Source organism: Durio zibethinus, chromosome 7 (genome assembly GCF_047325235.1).
Source record: "Durio zibethinus cultivar Kanyao isolate XHJ-2024 chromosome 7, ASM4732523v1, whole genome shotgun sequence".
In the NCBI taxonomy this organism is placed as follows: Eukaryota; Viridiplantae; Streptophyta; class Magnoliopsida; order Malvales; family Malvaceae; genus Durio; species Durio zibethinus.
The window spans coordinates 18,564,741-18,580,632 of NC_143168.1; the positions used below are offsets into that span (position 1 = coordinate 18,564,741).

Genomic DNA, 15,892 nt, shown 5'->3' on the forward strand with positions numbered 1-15,892 from the left:
CATAGAGACAAACGTGGTAGCCCAAAGTCATAAATAAACGCTTATACAGATTTGAATTGTTCCATCTAGTAGATATATATCTCTTTCATTTCATTAATGAACCTTCCTTTCTCTTTCCCATTTAGTAGAAAAATAAACAGCTTTTATTTTGTTTCATCCTAAAAAATAACAACATAAAATATGTTTGGTAAATACATCTTTAAACATAGTACACCTATAAAAAAAATTCACATGTATTTTCGGGTGTTATTTGACTTTTTGACTTTCATTCTCCTATAATTTTATTTATTTATAACTTTGCAGTTGATTACCATTACCAAAATGGGGAAATAGTTTCAAAATTAGTGTGGAAAGATAAAATAAACTTTTTATAATAGAAAAAAAGGTAATTTAGAAGCATGGAACCCTACCCCAAACTTGTTTCGAAGAGAGAAGGTGATACATGTCTGATTGTAGGAGTAATACATACTTATGTTATTTTTTGTTGTTTTGGACTAATGTTAGGCCACGATCAGTAGCTGAGATAGTCCATAAGGGGTAATGTAGATATTTTCATATATTGCAACGGTGCTGTCTATTACAAAAGGGATGAATGTAAGGTAATCCGCACTCACGAAATAGAAGGATATTTTATTTTACTCTCTCTCTTAATTCTCTAGACTTTCTCTCCTCTTCTCTATTCTCTACTTTCTCTTTTCTATTATTTCTTCATTTCTATTTCCCATCTTAAAAGAAGTTATTAGCAATGGTGTGTGATTCTAGAAGAATCTACATTAGTGGTATCAGAGCTTCCTTCCTGGCTAGTGATTAACAATGGTGAACGATGTTACTACTCATCTTTAGAAAGAGCTTAATCAGACACACCAAAGTGTTACTCAGATCCAGATAGAACTTTAACAACTAGGGGAAAAGGTGGATAGTCTTCGTTTGGAGATGAGGAACGATTTCAAAACAATGTTAATGGAATTTTTGAATAAAAAAGAGCTGAAGGGTACGGTGTGTAAAACCCCTCTCATTAGAGAATGCACTCTAGTGCTCTCTGAAAATACTAGCAATGAATCCTAAAATACTCAATAGCAACTTCATTCGATGGTTGGGACTACTGGTCAGCACTCAAGTCTTGATTTTTCTAGGATGTTCCAGTTAGAATGTCCTAAATTCGAAGGAGAAGATTTCAAGGGATGGCTTATGAAGATGAAGTAGTTTTTTATAGCAAAAAAGGTACCTGAAGAGTTGAAGGTCAAAGTAACCATGCTGAGTTTGGAAAGTAAAGCCCTTTAGTGGCATCAGCAATATACAAAATCCCAAGATGGCTTTGACATGTTGAGTTAGGGTAAGTATATAGCCAGTATGAGAGAAAGGTTTGCATGAGAGGAATTTGATGAGCTGATGGCAGAACTGGTGGAGTTAAGACAATCTGGGACTATGGAATAATACTATGAAGACTTTATAGGTATTATAAATCTTTTACAATTATTAGAATCCTATGCTTTGAATATATTTGTTAGTAATTTATATTACGATATTTCTAAAAATATGAAGCTATTCAGGCCTTCAGTTTGAATCAAGCCTACACTTAGCCAAACAATTTGAATCCATTTTACACCCTTCCCATAAAAAGGCTGTTCAACTTAGTAAATCCTTCTTACCTACCACCCACGTTAACTCGTGTAATACATATGGCAAACCCAATATACTGCCTCATTTACTACCAACCCCTAAGGCACCTCCCAACCCAAACTTACTATCTCAAAATCCACCAATATCACCTATATATAACCATGCCTTAACAAAAAGTTCAACATCACAGAACACTTCACCCAAATTTCACACTAGGAAACCAACCACTGTTGAAATGGAAAATAGAAAAAATAATGGATTATGTTACTGGTGTGGTGTTAAATACAGTATTTGTCATAAAAGCATAAAATCACAGTTGTACTAGCTCTTAACTGAAGATGTGGCTGATGATCCAGAATTAGAAGAATATTCAAATTGTGTGGATAAACCAGAACTCCTGTGGTAGACTCAAAAAGGGGTTATGTGTCGGTAATAACATTGCATGCCATCTGTGGAATTGCATGTTATCAGATGATAAGAGTTTATGGGATCATTAATGGCCAAAAAATAATCATGTTAGTCGATTCGGGTAGCACACATAACTTCATAGATAACTTTATAATCAAGAGTATGAGGTTAACTGTCAGATTGAAAGGCAAGAACAGAGTTAACGTTGCTAATGGTGACATAGTTTTGACCTAGGGGGCTTGTCAAGGAGTGTGTTGGTCAGTATAAGAAAATGAGTTCAGGGCTGATTTCATGGCATTACCTCTAAATGGATTACCTTACAGGGAATTCAACATGGAAAAGTACACCTGATAAACATAAAACAAGGTATAAAAATGCTGCAATCACTATTGGGGAATAGACCTTATCAACCTTGTACCACGATGATCTCTGATGGAGTATAGCCGTAATTGCATATGATCACCAACCATCAATAAAAGGCAATAGAGGTTCAAAAAGAGCTATGTCAATTCCTGCAGGCCTAAAAAGATTGTTTAAACTGTTGAAAAGATTACCACCTAACAAACTTCAAAACCATAAAATTCTCTTAATGGATGAAACCAAAACAGCGGCAGCTCATTTTCATCCCGTCATAATGGTTAAAAAGAAAGATGGTTTTTGGAGGATGTGTGTCAATTATAGACAACTGAACCAATTAACCATTAAAGACAAGTTTCCCATTCCATTAGTAGAGGAGTTACTGGATGAACTAACTGGTGCTAGTGTGTTTTCGAAGTTAGACTTAAGGTCTGGTTATCACCAAATTCAAATGCATGAAGCTAATTACACAAAACAGCTCTTCGAATGCATGAAAGGCATTACGAGTTCTTGGTCATGCCATTTGGGTTAACAAATGCTCCTTCCACTTTTCAAGGATTGATGAACAGTATCTTCAAGCCACATTTGAGGAGATTTTTGTTGATTTTCTTTAACAATATCCTAATTTACTCCATGGACTGGGATTCACATTTAAAACATTTGAAGACAGTTTTTGATATTCTCAAAGATAATCGGTTTTATTTAACAAAGAGAAAGTATAAGTTTGGAGCTCAAGAACTCGAGTACCTGTGACATGTAATATCTGGCAGTGGGGTGTCATTTGATAAGAAAAAGATCCAACATGTGCTAGAATGGCCTCAACCTAAGTCCATTAAGGAGTTAAAGGGGTTTCTCGGACTAACTGGTTACTATAGAAGGTTTATTAAGGGTTATGGAATCACTGCTAAGCCCCTAATTAATCTTCTAAGGAAAGATGCTTTTGGTTGGAATGAGGAAGCTCATGTAGCATTTGACAAGCTTAAAAAGGCTGTGACTGCTACACCAGTTTTGGCATTGCCAGATTTTTCACGAGATTTTGTGTTAGAAACTAATGCTATAGGAACTGTGGTAAGTGCTATCTTAATACAGAGTGGCAAACCCTTAGCGTATTTCAACAAGGCATTGTCCCCTAAACACCAATCTTTATCAGTGCACAATAAAGAGATGATGGCAATCTTAATGGAAATTAAAAAATGGAGTGCCTATCTAGAGGGCAGACACTTTAAAATTAAGACTGATCACTAGAGTCTAAAGTTCTTGTTAGACTAACAAGCCACCACCCCTGCTCAACAGCTCTGGATTACCAAGATGATGGGTTACAATTATGAGGTTTGTTACAAAAAGGGAATTGTTAACAACGTAGCTAACTTACTTTTCAAAAAGCCTAGGGAAACAGAATCTACATTGATGGCTATCTTTGTTATGAGCACTGAATTGTTGGATAAAATCAGAAAGTCATGGGAGCATGACTTACACATACAAGGCTTATTGGTAGAAATACAAAACTCTAATGGTAACAACTCTAACTACACACTACATAGGACTTTACTGAAGATGAAAGGTAAACTGGTGGTGGGAAAAGATCTGGAGCTAAGGAAAGAGTTAATACAATACTTTCATAATACTGTAATTGGTGGATATTCTAGCGTGCAAGCAACTATGAGCAGAATCACCACTGTTCTTTTTTGGAATGACATAAAGAAAGAAGTCAAAAGGTATGTCAGGGAGTTAACACCTATCAACAGCATAAGAATGATACTGCTGTGAGTCCAGGATTGCTTTAACCACTTCCCATTTCAGATAGGTGTGGACCAACATTTTTACGGAGTTTATCGAGGGGCTACCCAAGTCTCAAGGTAAATATGTGATAATGGTTGTTGATAAACTGAGCAAATTTGCACATTTTTTGCACTAGCACACTTTTCTACTGCCTTGTCAGTGGCTCAAGTCTTTATGGAACATGTTTATAACCTCTATGGTATGCCAAACAATTTGTCTTAGATAGGGACAAGTATTCATGAGTTATTTTTGGCAAGAACTATTTAAAAAGCATGGTACAACCTTCAATCTATCCATGGCCTATCATCCTCAGTCAGATGGACAAACTAAGGTTGTCAATATATGCTTGGAATCTTATTTAAGATGCATGACCAATGAAAATCTAGGAGAATAGAACAGATGGTTATCTTTGGCAAAATTATGGTATAATACCACTAATCATTCAGCATTCATACCACACCTTATGAGGTCATTTATGGACAACCAGCTCTGGTGCATTTACCTTATTTGGCTAGGGATTCCCTTATTGGAACAGTGGATAAAAGCCTACAAGCTAGGGAAGTGGCCATAAGGATGCTCAAGTTTTATCTTTAAAAAGCTCAAGTGAGAATGAAAAACTTGGTTGATAAAAAGAGGTCTGATAGAGAATTTGAACCAGGAGATTGGGTTTATGTGAAATTACAGCCATATAGGCAAAGAACTGTCATGAATAAGAGTTGCTTGAAGTTATCTACCAAGTATTTTGGTCCATTTCTGATTGTTTAAAAAGTGGGGAAGGTTGCTTATAGGTTGCAGTTACCACCAGGGTTGAGAATACATCCAACTTTTCATGTGTCTCAACTGAAAAAACACAAAAGAGCCAGTTCAGCACAATCTCAACTTCCTTTGATTGGGGATGATGGTACTATTAGTAAAGAGCACTTATTGATCATTGATAGAAGAATTGGCAGAAGCGGAAATAGAGCTGTGACAGAGGTTTTGGTTCAATGGACTAACACTTTTCCAAAAGACGCAACGTGGAAGTCCCATACGAGATTCAACAAAATTTTTTAGCTTTTGGTCCTTGAGGACAAGGACTTTGTTAGGGGAAGGTATTGATACATGCCTGATTGTGGGAGTAATAGATTATTCTGTTATTTGTTTAGATTTATTATTTTTGGTTGTTTTGGGATAGTGTTAGGCCAAGCTCAATAGCTGGGATAGTCCATAAGAGGTAATATGGATATTTTCATATATTGCAATGATGCTGTCTATTACAAAAGAGATGAACGTGAGGTATTTCGCACCCACGGAATGGAAGAAAATTCTGTTTTACTCTTTCTCTTAATTCTCTGGATTCTTCTCTCTTGTCCTCTATTCTCTACTTTCTCTTTTCTATTATTTTTTCCTTCCTATTTCCCATCTTAAAGGAAGTTATTAGCAGTGGTGTGTGATTCTAGAAGGAACTACATCAAAAGGAAGAAATTTTCATTCCAAATTCTATAATCATCAAACTCTAGTTTAACACTCAATCTTTCATTTGTTCCAAACTTTCCCATCTCTGCAACAAAACAAAATTCCAGTTCACTACCCAATTTGATAATAACCTACACTCAAACCTGAGATGAACCTTAAAGAATTAGGGATTTTGAAATTGGTTGCTGAAACGATGTCAGATTTCGTGGCTTCAAGTTCTTTGAGGAATTCCTCTTTTGTTGTGACTTGTTTTTTAAGGAGAAATTTTTTTTTTTTTTTGGGATCAATTTGGAGTTTAAAATCCTGAAATTTTGCTTTAAATTGAATATGGTTTTGAGAGAAGAGTGAACTTCATAAGAAGGAAGGAAGTAAGAAAATTGTGTGTTTATTGATTTTTTCTTGATTGTGAATTGTTAAGAAATTTGCGTTTCTTGGTTATTTTGTTGGTTTGTTGTCAGGGAGATGAAGTTCTGATCATCAAGACAAATTTGAATTATGATGACTTTGTTTTGAATGATAATTTTTCTTTGAATTTTAAATTTTCTAATAAAATTGGGTTTTAATTTTAGATCTTTTAAGAAAAATAAATTTTTAAGATTGTTTTAAATTTAAATTTGTATCAATAATTAAAATTTTGAGGGTTTTTTTAAAATTTATTAAAATTTTATATAAATTTTAATACCGTTATCTTTTTTGTAAATATAATCAATCATAAAATTAAAAGTGAAAAAAAATTTACAAAAAATGAAAGTGAAAAAATCAAATATCATAAGTAGGAAGGACAATCAAACCCGTCTTCGATGGGTTCTGCTCTGACCCAATTTTATGAGGTCAAATTTTTTTTTTTTAATTTTGAGTTTAGGGTCGGATCGGGTTGAGTATAGTTAGAGAGCAGTCGGGGTCGGGTCGGGTTCAGGTATACCTAAAATTCGATCCAATCCGACTCGATATTATATAAAAAATTATTTTTTAATTAATTAATTATATATATTTATATAATTATATTTTTAAATATTTATATTTAAAAAATAATATTTTATATTTAAAAAAATAATATTTTATTAATTTCGGATCGAATCGGGATGATTTACGTAGTATCGAGTCGGATCGAGTTCAAATATTTAAAAAATTAGGTATAATCGAGTTCGGGTTTAATAAATCATAAAATTGGATCGGATTCGAGACGAGTAAAATCCATCCCAAATCAGACCTGATGCCATCCCTAATCATAAGAGGTGTATATAAAATTTACTTTAAAAAATCTTGAATTCTTTAAAAAAAAAAATTTTGAATTCTAATTGGATCTATATAAATGAACGTAGAATGATGAATGTATTGAAAAAATGGCACTGATATTAAAATTACGAAGAAGAGCCCAACTTTAGTAATTTGTACATATTAAAAAAATAATGAAATTATTGAAAATACATTAAAATAAAGTTTAAGATAAAAAATAAAGGTTAAAAAATAAAAAAGCAACAAAACAAAAATTAATTAATTATCTAAATTTTTATTATTTTATTATTATTAATTGAACTCTAAAACATTTATTTTTATTTGATTGAACTTTCAATTAGACAAAAATAAATTTTGCCGACTAATCAATTTTTGCCTAATAAATATTCAATTAAACAAAAATAGAAGTTTGAAAATTTAATTAATTATAACAAAATGATAAGAGTTTTGATAATTATTTAATTTTAACTCAAACTTTTTTTTTTTTTTAGTGTTGCAACCCTGCTTTGCTTGGGGTTGGTTCCTGTTTACTTAGGGGCTGGCTGAGGTCAATAATTTTTTTAGAATGTATTATAAAGATAAAATTAAAGATATTTAAATGCATTATATTTGTATTTACTATCAAATAAAAAAATTGGGAAGTTACACATATAAAAGAAATATTACAATTTGATAAGAAATTAAAAGGTCATATTATAATTTGTTTTATGTACCAAATAAAATAAAAGTATCTAAAACAAAATCATATAATATATCACTTATAATTATTGTAATATAATTAATCAATCATAATTTAATATTATGTAAAATTCATTAAAAAATTATGCAAATACTTTAAAATAGTGAACTCTTATATAATTTTTAATTAATTATAAGATTATAACAAAAAATTATAAATAAAATATTCCCATAATAACATGCTCTCTCAATCAAAACCCAATTCAAAAACAATCCCATTTTCTCACAACCTAAAACTTATTAAACTCAAAAAGATTAATAAAAAAAAAGGTCAGATGTTATTGTTCAAATTAACCAAGAATGAACAAAACAAAGAAATTAAAGCCCACAAACAAACCATCAATAGGTCCATAAAACTATTAGCAACAACAAAACCCAAACAAGCAGGAGACATGCTTTGGTTCAGCCACCAATGGAAGCCAAATCCAATACCGATAACTGAAGATGTGCCCTGCCACTCAACAACAATGGAATTAGGAAATTTTCTCAACATTTGTTTAGTAAAAGATGTGAAAACAATTAACATTTTACTTGACAAAAAAATGAAAATGAAGATAAACAACAACTCCCACTTATCTTTCATAATTTAAATATTTTAATTTTATTTTTTCATTCCTTTTTGAAATATCAGTAATGTAAGCTTAGTAACATACTGATGCTACTTGGTCATAAAAAATTATTAAACATTGATTTCTATATTAACAACTCACTTATGGTTAGACTTTATATCTGGAGCTCTAGGTTTTACGATTTCCAACTTAACATTAAACCGAGCTTCCTTGTTAATTAAATCAAGATTTCATTAACAATCATGTCTCATTATTTGATATATAAACGAAGGAAAGAGAAATTTAAGAAAAAAAAGTTAGAAAATTAGTTCTTACCAATCTAGCTAATTGTTTGGCTGATCATTTTGTTTGATGAGATTCATAGCCATCGATACATATACGAGAGACATGAGCAATGTTGGCCCAATCCTCTCCGATTTCTGGTTTGCATCTTTCTCTCAAAATGGGACAATTTTCAATTGCCAATTCTTTGAGGCTTGACATCCGGAATGGCAGTGATGACAATTTTGCTTAGTCGAGAATCTCAAATATTTCAAGGGATGTGAGATTCTGTTTCTCTGATAAAAATTGTGAGGTTCTTAAATTCCCAACGTACTAGGAATTGCAAAGTGAGGCATTAGGGTAGTGCCTCCAACTTTGGTAACCCTCAAATCTTTAATGTTTGAAGGCCAAACTCACTGCCAATGAGTTGATAATCTTCATTTCCACTCCCTTTGAATCCCAATGTCATATTAAGATCAAGCTTTTCACAATCCCAAATTACCATGTGCTTCAATGCGGTTGAAGATTTCAAGCCTTGCGGTAGTGAAATCAGGCTTTTGCAACTAATAATCATCAAGGTATGAAAGGAGGTGAGGTTTCGAATCTCTTCAAACAAAAACTCTTTGAAGTTTTGACAATAACCAATGGGATTTCAAGTGTTATAGTCCATTCTCACATAGAACCCTTTGTTTTGTACTTATTGCCAAGGTTTTGAGACTGATTATGCATCTCGTATCTCTGGACATCTCTTCAATTTCCTCACAACCAATGAATAGAGAGTTTGCAAATTCTGTAACTTACGTACGGAATCGGAAGTTTCTTGATTTTGGAATTGCCACTTAAGCCGAGATACCTTAAATGCTTCAAACCACCAATTTTTTTAGGCACTACTTCAAAAGTAGATGTTCTTACATCTAGTACTCACAAATTTTGAAACCTTGAAATGCATTTCTTAATACGGGATTCACTGTCTGCACTCTCTTTCATATTTTTTGAAGCGTAATTGGGATGGTTTATTGTTATAAAGGAACCCAGTTGAAAGGTTTTCTACCGGAAAATTGGAATTCTCAATGCACAAATGTTGAACCCCTTGGGGAATATGACGGTTGAAGAAGTTTACCATAGAGCAGTCGTTCTCTGCCACTGATAATGCAATATCATGAAGAAAATCATGCATTTTGAAATAATTAAAAGAAAATTTTTTTATCAAAATCTTGGAAAAAGATCTTGATGATAAATCACTCAAGTAACGCCTGCCAATATCTTCTAGGTCTTCATTTTCATTGGAGGATTGAAGCAAGCCATGAGCCATCAAAAATTGGATCAACTCGACCTCAGAAAACACATAATCCTTTAGATAGGTCGAAAAATATGCAAAACATTATTTTAAATGTGGAGGCAATTGATCGTATCTCAATTTCAAAACAGGAAAAATGCTTTTTTTCCTTTTGCACTAACTTTCACAACTCCATCTCTGTCACAAGTTTCCATTTATGTTCTGAAGTGTTAAAGAGAAGCAGGCCCCCAAGGGTCTTCAAAACCAAAGGAACTCCATTGCATTTTTGAACTATATCTTCCTCAATTTTTACTAGGTTTGGATATTGATTCACCTTGAATGCAAATTGGAGAAACAAAAACAAAGCTTCATTTTCAACACGACAGTGAAAATTGTGTGTTGGGATTGTGCCCCCTCTGCAACTTGGTCAATACGAGTGGTGGTGACTACAATTTTGCTCCTCCCTGTAACATCTGTTTTTGTTCATCATTCCATTTTATATTTTCCTTATTCCACACATCATCTATAATGAGTAAATACTTTTTTCACTTTAAACAATCTCGCAAGACCTTCTGTAATTGCTCCAAATCCATGTTGCCACAATTTCCATTACCTCCCTTTGCAGCTTTAATGAATTTCACCATTAATCGTTTCAAATCATAATCCTCTGAAACACACACCCAGACTCTCAAACCAAAATGACTATCCATCACCCTTTCATCATTAAAAACCAATTTGGCTAGGGCTGCCTTCCCCTGACCTCCAATTCCAACTATGGGAAGCACGGGGATGTATTTCCCATCGTCACCTGCTGGATGATCTTGCATTAACATTTTTATGATTCTTTTCTTTTCTTAATCACGACCAATGATATCTGATGCCTGTAATAAGGAGTGGGTCTCCCTGTCCAAGCGCACATGCTTAGTGTTATGATTCTAGAGATGAGTCATAAATTCTTTTTGGCCGTGTATTAGAGTTAATTTTAAAATATAAATGTTCAATCATTTTTAATTTGTAAAGTATTTTTTGTGAGATAAAATCAAGTAAAATCAAAATAAATAATATTTTACATGAATCGTAATATTTGATATCAGAATCAACTTTAAAATAATTAACGATTTGTAATAGTGGAAGATGTCATAATCGTAAAGAGGAATCATAAATCTCATATGAATTATGTATTAAAATTGATTTTGGAATATAAGTATTTACATTATCTTTTAACTTGTAAGTCAATTTTTTAAGACAGCAGCATGGCCTAATAAGATCAAAGTAAACGATATCCCGAACCGACACCCCAGAGACTTTTCATGTCTTTTTGTGAGATGAAAATTGGCTTTCAAAGCAGCAATTTCATCTTGTTGGGATTTGCCTTGAATCTCAGAATTTCATATCGAAAGTTAAGTAAGTTTGAGTTTGTCTTGTATCCCACATCGAGAGTTTAGTAAAGGTATAAAGGGTTTCACCCTTATAAATAAGATGTTTTGGTTTTAGTTTAGTAACCCCAGAGAGTTAGACACCAAGAGAATAGCTAAGTGAGTAGGCTATTAAAGGGTGTAATTGGGTTTGGGGGTTAAGTTTTGAGTAAGGAGTTTTAGGAGACTTTTCTTATTCTAAAAGTCTCACAATTGTAAAGATTTATTTGTTAGTGGATTGTGTTTGGAGTAGGCCATTTTGAGTTGGGCCAAACCAAATATATTTGTGTGTTCTTATTCTTGATTTGAGCTTGCTATTTTGTGTGTGGTTGCTGCGCGTGGGTGTTATTTTTCCCAACAAGTGGTATCAGAGCGAGGTTCGAGGTTTAAGGTTCGTGGGTCCAAGAGATCGTGAAGCAGTGTTTAAAGATGTCTGAAGAGATTTCGTTATTTGATGGAAAGAGTAATTTTATGTTATGGTAAAGTACGATTCAAGATCTGTTAGTACAACAAGGGTTGGATCAAGCATTAGAGAGTAGTAAGCCTGAGGGAATGTCTGATGCTAATTGGAATAGGATTCAGAAGAAAGCTGTTAGTACTATTAGATTGGCGCTAGCTCCAGAGGTAGTACTATTAGATTGGCGCTAGCTCCAGAGGTAAAAATACAGTGTGTTGACTGAGAGTACTCCGAAGAGTTTATGGGATAAACTTGAAGGTATTTATGCTTCGAAGTCATTGACTAATAGATTATGTTTGAAGATGGATCTGTATTCTCTGAAGATGGAAGAAGGTATGAGTCTTCATAATCACCTGAATGAGTTTAATAGATTGGTTTCTCAATTGCTAGCGATTTCTGTTGATAAGTTAAAAGATGAAGAGAAGGCTTTAATTTTGCTGTCATCTTTGCCCAAGTCTTATAGGTCTTTAGTTCATACTGTGTTGGTAGGCAGGTCTACTTTGAAGTTGGATGATGGGACTGCCCTGTTGCGTGAGAATGAAAGGTTTATGGGAGCTCAGAACTCATCACCTGTGGGGAGTACACTAGCTGTAGAGGGTGAGGGAGGACTCAAAAGAGGATTGATGGATCAAGATGGAGATCCAAGTCAAGAGATAGAGATTACAGTGATGTAGAATGTTATTATTGTGGTGAGAAGGGACATATCCAAATGCGCTGCAGGAAGCTGAAAAGGGATATGGCTGTTTTCAAAAGGGCGAATGATGAGAAGAAATCAGATGAAGAAAAGAGTGATACTGCTGCTGTCGTGTCTGATGATGATGATGTTGTTTTGACAACTTGTGTGGATGAAACCCAAACTTTGAAAAGTGATAAAGGTTGGGTTTTAGATTCAGCTACTACAGTTCATGTTTGCAATGATAGGAGCTGCTTTGTGGAGTTGAATGAGAATGAAAAGTATGGGGATATTGTGGTTGCTAACAAAGAAAAGGTGCAGATTCAAGGCATTGGAGTGTTCGCCTTAGATCTCACAATGGTGTTATTAGGACACTTCGTCATGTAAGGTATGTACCAAGTTGTCACTACAATTTGATTGCTTTAGGTGAGTTAGCTTCGCGGGGTACACATTTTATGGTAGTAATGATTGGTTGAAAGTGTATAAGAATGATAGTGTGATCCTATAAGGGAATAGGGTCAATCACTTGTACATGTTTGATGGAGGCTCAGTTGCTGGAATGCCTGTGATGAAAAAAAAGAAGAAAGCTAAGCATGTTAGCTTTGCAAATACTGTTGAAGTGTTTGGAGATTCAAGAAGGGAGGATTTGTTGGGATTTGCCTTGAATCTCAGAATTTCACATCGAAAGTTAAGTAAGTTTGAGTTTATCTTGTATCCCACATCGGGAGTTTAGTAAAGGTATAAAGGGTTTCACCCTTATAAATAAGATGTTTTGATTTTAATTTAGTAACCCCAGAGAGTTAGACACCAAGAGAATAGCTAAGTGAGTAAGCTATTAAAGGGTGTAATTGGGTTTGGAGGTTAAGTTTTGAGTAAGGAGTTTTATGAGACTTTTCTTATTTTAAAAGTCTCACAATTGTAAAGATTTATTTGTTAGTGGATTGTGTTTGGAGTAGGTCATTTTGAGTTGGACCAAACCAAATATATTCGTGTGTTCTTATTCTTGATTTGAGCTTGTTATTTTGTATGTGGTTGCAGTGCGTGGGTGTTGTTTTTCCCAACACATCTAACCTCTTTGTGACTTTTTTCATCGTATGGGGCCATGCTACATGAAAATGCAAGCAGGTTTGAGCTTGAAAAGAAATGGCTTACCTTCTTCCCGATGCTCCTCTGTTTCAGAACTTGTCTCCGCAAGATTTCTTCAATTTCAAATTCATCCAATACAACTTCTACGTCATAACAGGCATCTTCAACTCTTGTAGCCAAACCCGCAACTGATTGTTATGAACTTGTTTTTCTTCATCAGCATCCGAAAGCACAGCTTTGATAATAGTTAAACGTCTTCTTGAGCTTCTCAAGGTCACTTTGGAGCCCCCAAACTAGACAAATTTCTTGAAGGACAAAATAGGCCAGTTTCCCAAGGATTTTTTCTGCAATGTTAAAAGCGATGGATTCAGCCATGATTTTGAGTCAGAGGGAAATGGTGTTCGAACAAATTAACTATGAATGATTATGGGGTATTTTGCTAATTGCCTTGCATGTTGTGTGTTGCTGTCTCCATTAAGCATAACAAATCAACAAGTAAATATTCTTTACCCTTTTACTGTTTTAGATATTCTATCTCCAAAATGCAAAGGAAAGGTTTCAACTCTAAGTGTAGTCAGGTCAGGCCAAGGCATTGATTCTTTGAAGGTTGAGCATGAGAGAGTGAGGAAACAAAAGAAAGGTTTGAGAAAATTGAGATTCTATCAAATTATAACTAAAGGCAATGGATTTATTTGTCTAACAAATTCTTGGCATCTTTTTTTAAATCTAAATCAATTAATCAATAAAATATTGACTCAATTGATGCAAATTCCTTCATTTCACTGTAAACGATTTTTTATTCGAATCTTATAATGACTTTTTATTAGTTTGTGAATCTCAAATGCACAATTTTTTTTTATTTTAAATAGCATGGATTTTGTTTTGATTAAAAATATTAATGAACTTATTTATTTTTAGATTTAATCAATAAAAATCAATTAAATTATAATATTTTTATGTAAATGAAGTAATAGATTGAAATTAAAAAAATTAAAAATATTGAAATTTAAATATAAAATTTGTTAAATATTATAGTTATTATATAAATCAATTAAATTAAATCTTAAATTATATATATATATATAAATCAACTTATGCTAATATCATATATTTATCTACCTATTTATTATTTATTTATATATAAATATATATATGTATATGTATATATATATATATATATATATATATTTGAAAAGCGTGTTTTTTGCCTTTGCGGCTTTACCATCTTCCCATCCCTGCCAAAATATTAATTTACGGACACACGCTAAAGAAGCATCGGAAAAAGTGATATTCAATTATTTGTTTGGGATGTACTTTATTTGTCCTTCACGGAAAAAAAAATGGCAAAACAAACAAATTAAACTGAGAGGAAATAAAAAAGACCATACTTAATTTGGAGTTTATAGTTTATACTATAGTTCGACAATTCGATGTTAAGGGGAAAAATGTTGGCGTATGATGCTTGAATTTGCTTTCTTTAATTTTTTTTTATTAGGATGATCTGACCCTAAGACGATTTTAAATCTGGAAAATTGACTTAAAATCCGAATGAGGAAAAGTAAAAATATATATAATTTTTATTTTCGTGTGTGTGTTAAGTTGAAAAAATAAAAATTAAAAGAAAGTAAATTTTTTTCATTCGATAGAATTGAAAAATTAAAACTATATTATTTATTAGTATAATCTTTTTTAAATAAAAATGAAAATAAAAATTTTAAATATGATATATAATCTTTTTAATATGCAACACTTACCACTTATTTATATCTTTATTTCTCAATTTAAAATTTGTTTATGAATAAAGATAAAATTGATTTTCTTTCTTTCACTTTTCTCTCTTACCCAGCTTACCTCAATTTAATTTTCTTTTTCGCTTTTTCACTTTAACAAACGCACCTTAAATATTATTATTCCTCTAATTATTTACATTTTGCTTTTTGAAATAAAATGTAAAGGGATAAAAGTTCCTTTGGATTAAAAAATCAGAATTGATTATAAAAATTTTAAGATTGAATTTAAAACTTTTAAATTCATTTTGTAAATATTTACTCAATCATAATTGAAGTAATTATTTTTTTTTATAAAAAAAAAATCAAAAATAAATTCAATCACTCATGTCAAAACAAAATATATTCTATCCAATAACTTAAAACAAGTGACTGTAAATTATGCATTTAAACTGACTCTAACAAACTATCATCAACAAGACTCGAACCCGAAACATTTTTATAAAAAAAGATAAATTTAATCGATTAAATTAACTATTTATTAGTAAAGTAATTATGTTCTTCATTACCATCTCTTTTTTAACAAAATCAAACAGTATAAAGTATAAAGAAAACTTTAACAAGTAGTGTGTTCTGTTTCAGGAAAAAAACAAAAAAGTAAACTACCATCATAACAAAACCGCATAACTTCCAAATTCAATGAGGAAAGGGCCTTAAAAAGTATTATGAAAAAAAAAAAAAAAAAAAAGGCTTCTACCACTTTGTTTAGGCACTTTCAATTGATTGACAATTGAAAAAACCTTTTTCTTTCAAGAAATTGTCAAAGATTTAAATC

General features: G+C 32.4%; 1 protein-coding gene across 1 annotated transcript; it reads right to left on the reverse strand.

Annotated features, from left to right (window-relative positions):
- Nucleotides 1–9,883: 9,883 nt before the first annotated feature.
- On the reverse strand, nucleotides 9,884–10,532 carry LOC149518075 (putative disease resistance protein RGA3). Its single transcript, XM_089763406.1, has 2 exons — nucleotides 10,269–10,532; nucleotides 9,884–10,033 (listed from the first exon to the last, which is right to left on the reverse strand). Exons 1-2 carry the CDS (start codon nucleotides 10,530–10,532, stop codon nucleotides 9,884–9,886), a joined length of 414 nt encoding a protein of 137 aa, XP_089619532.1.
- Between the last annotated feature and the right edge of the window lie 5,360 nt (nucleotides 10,533–15,892).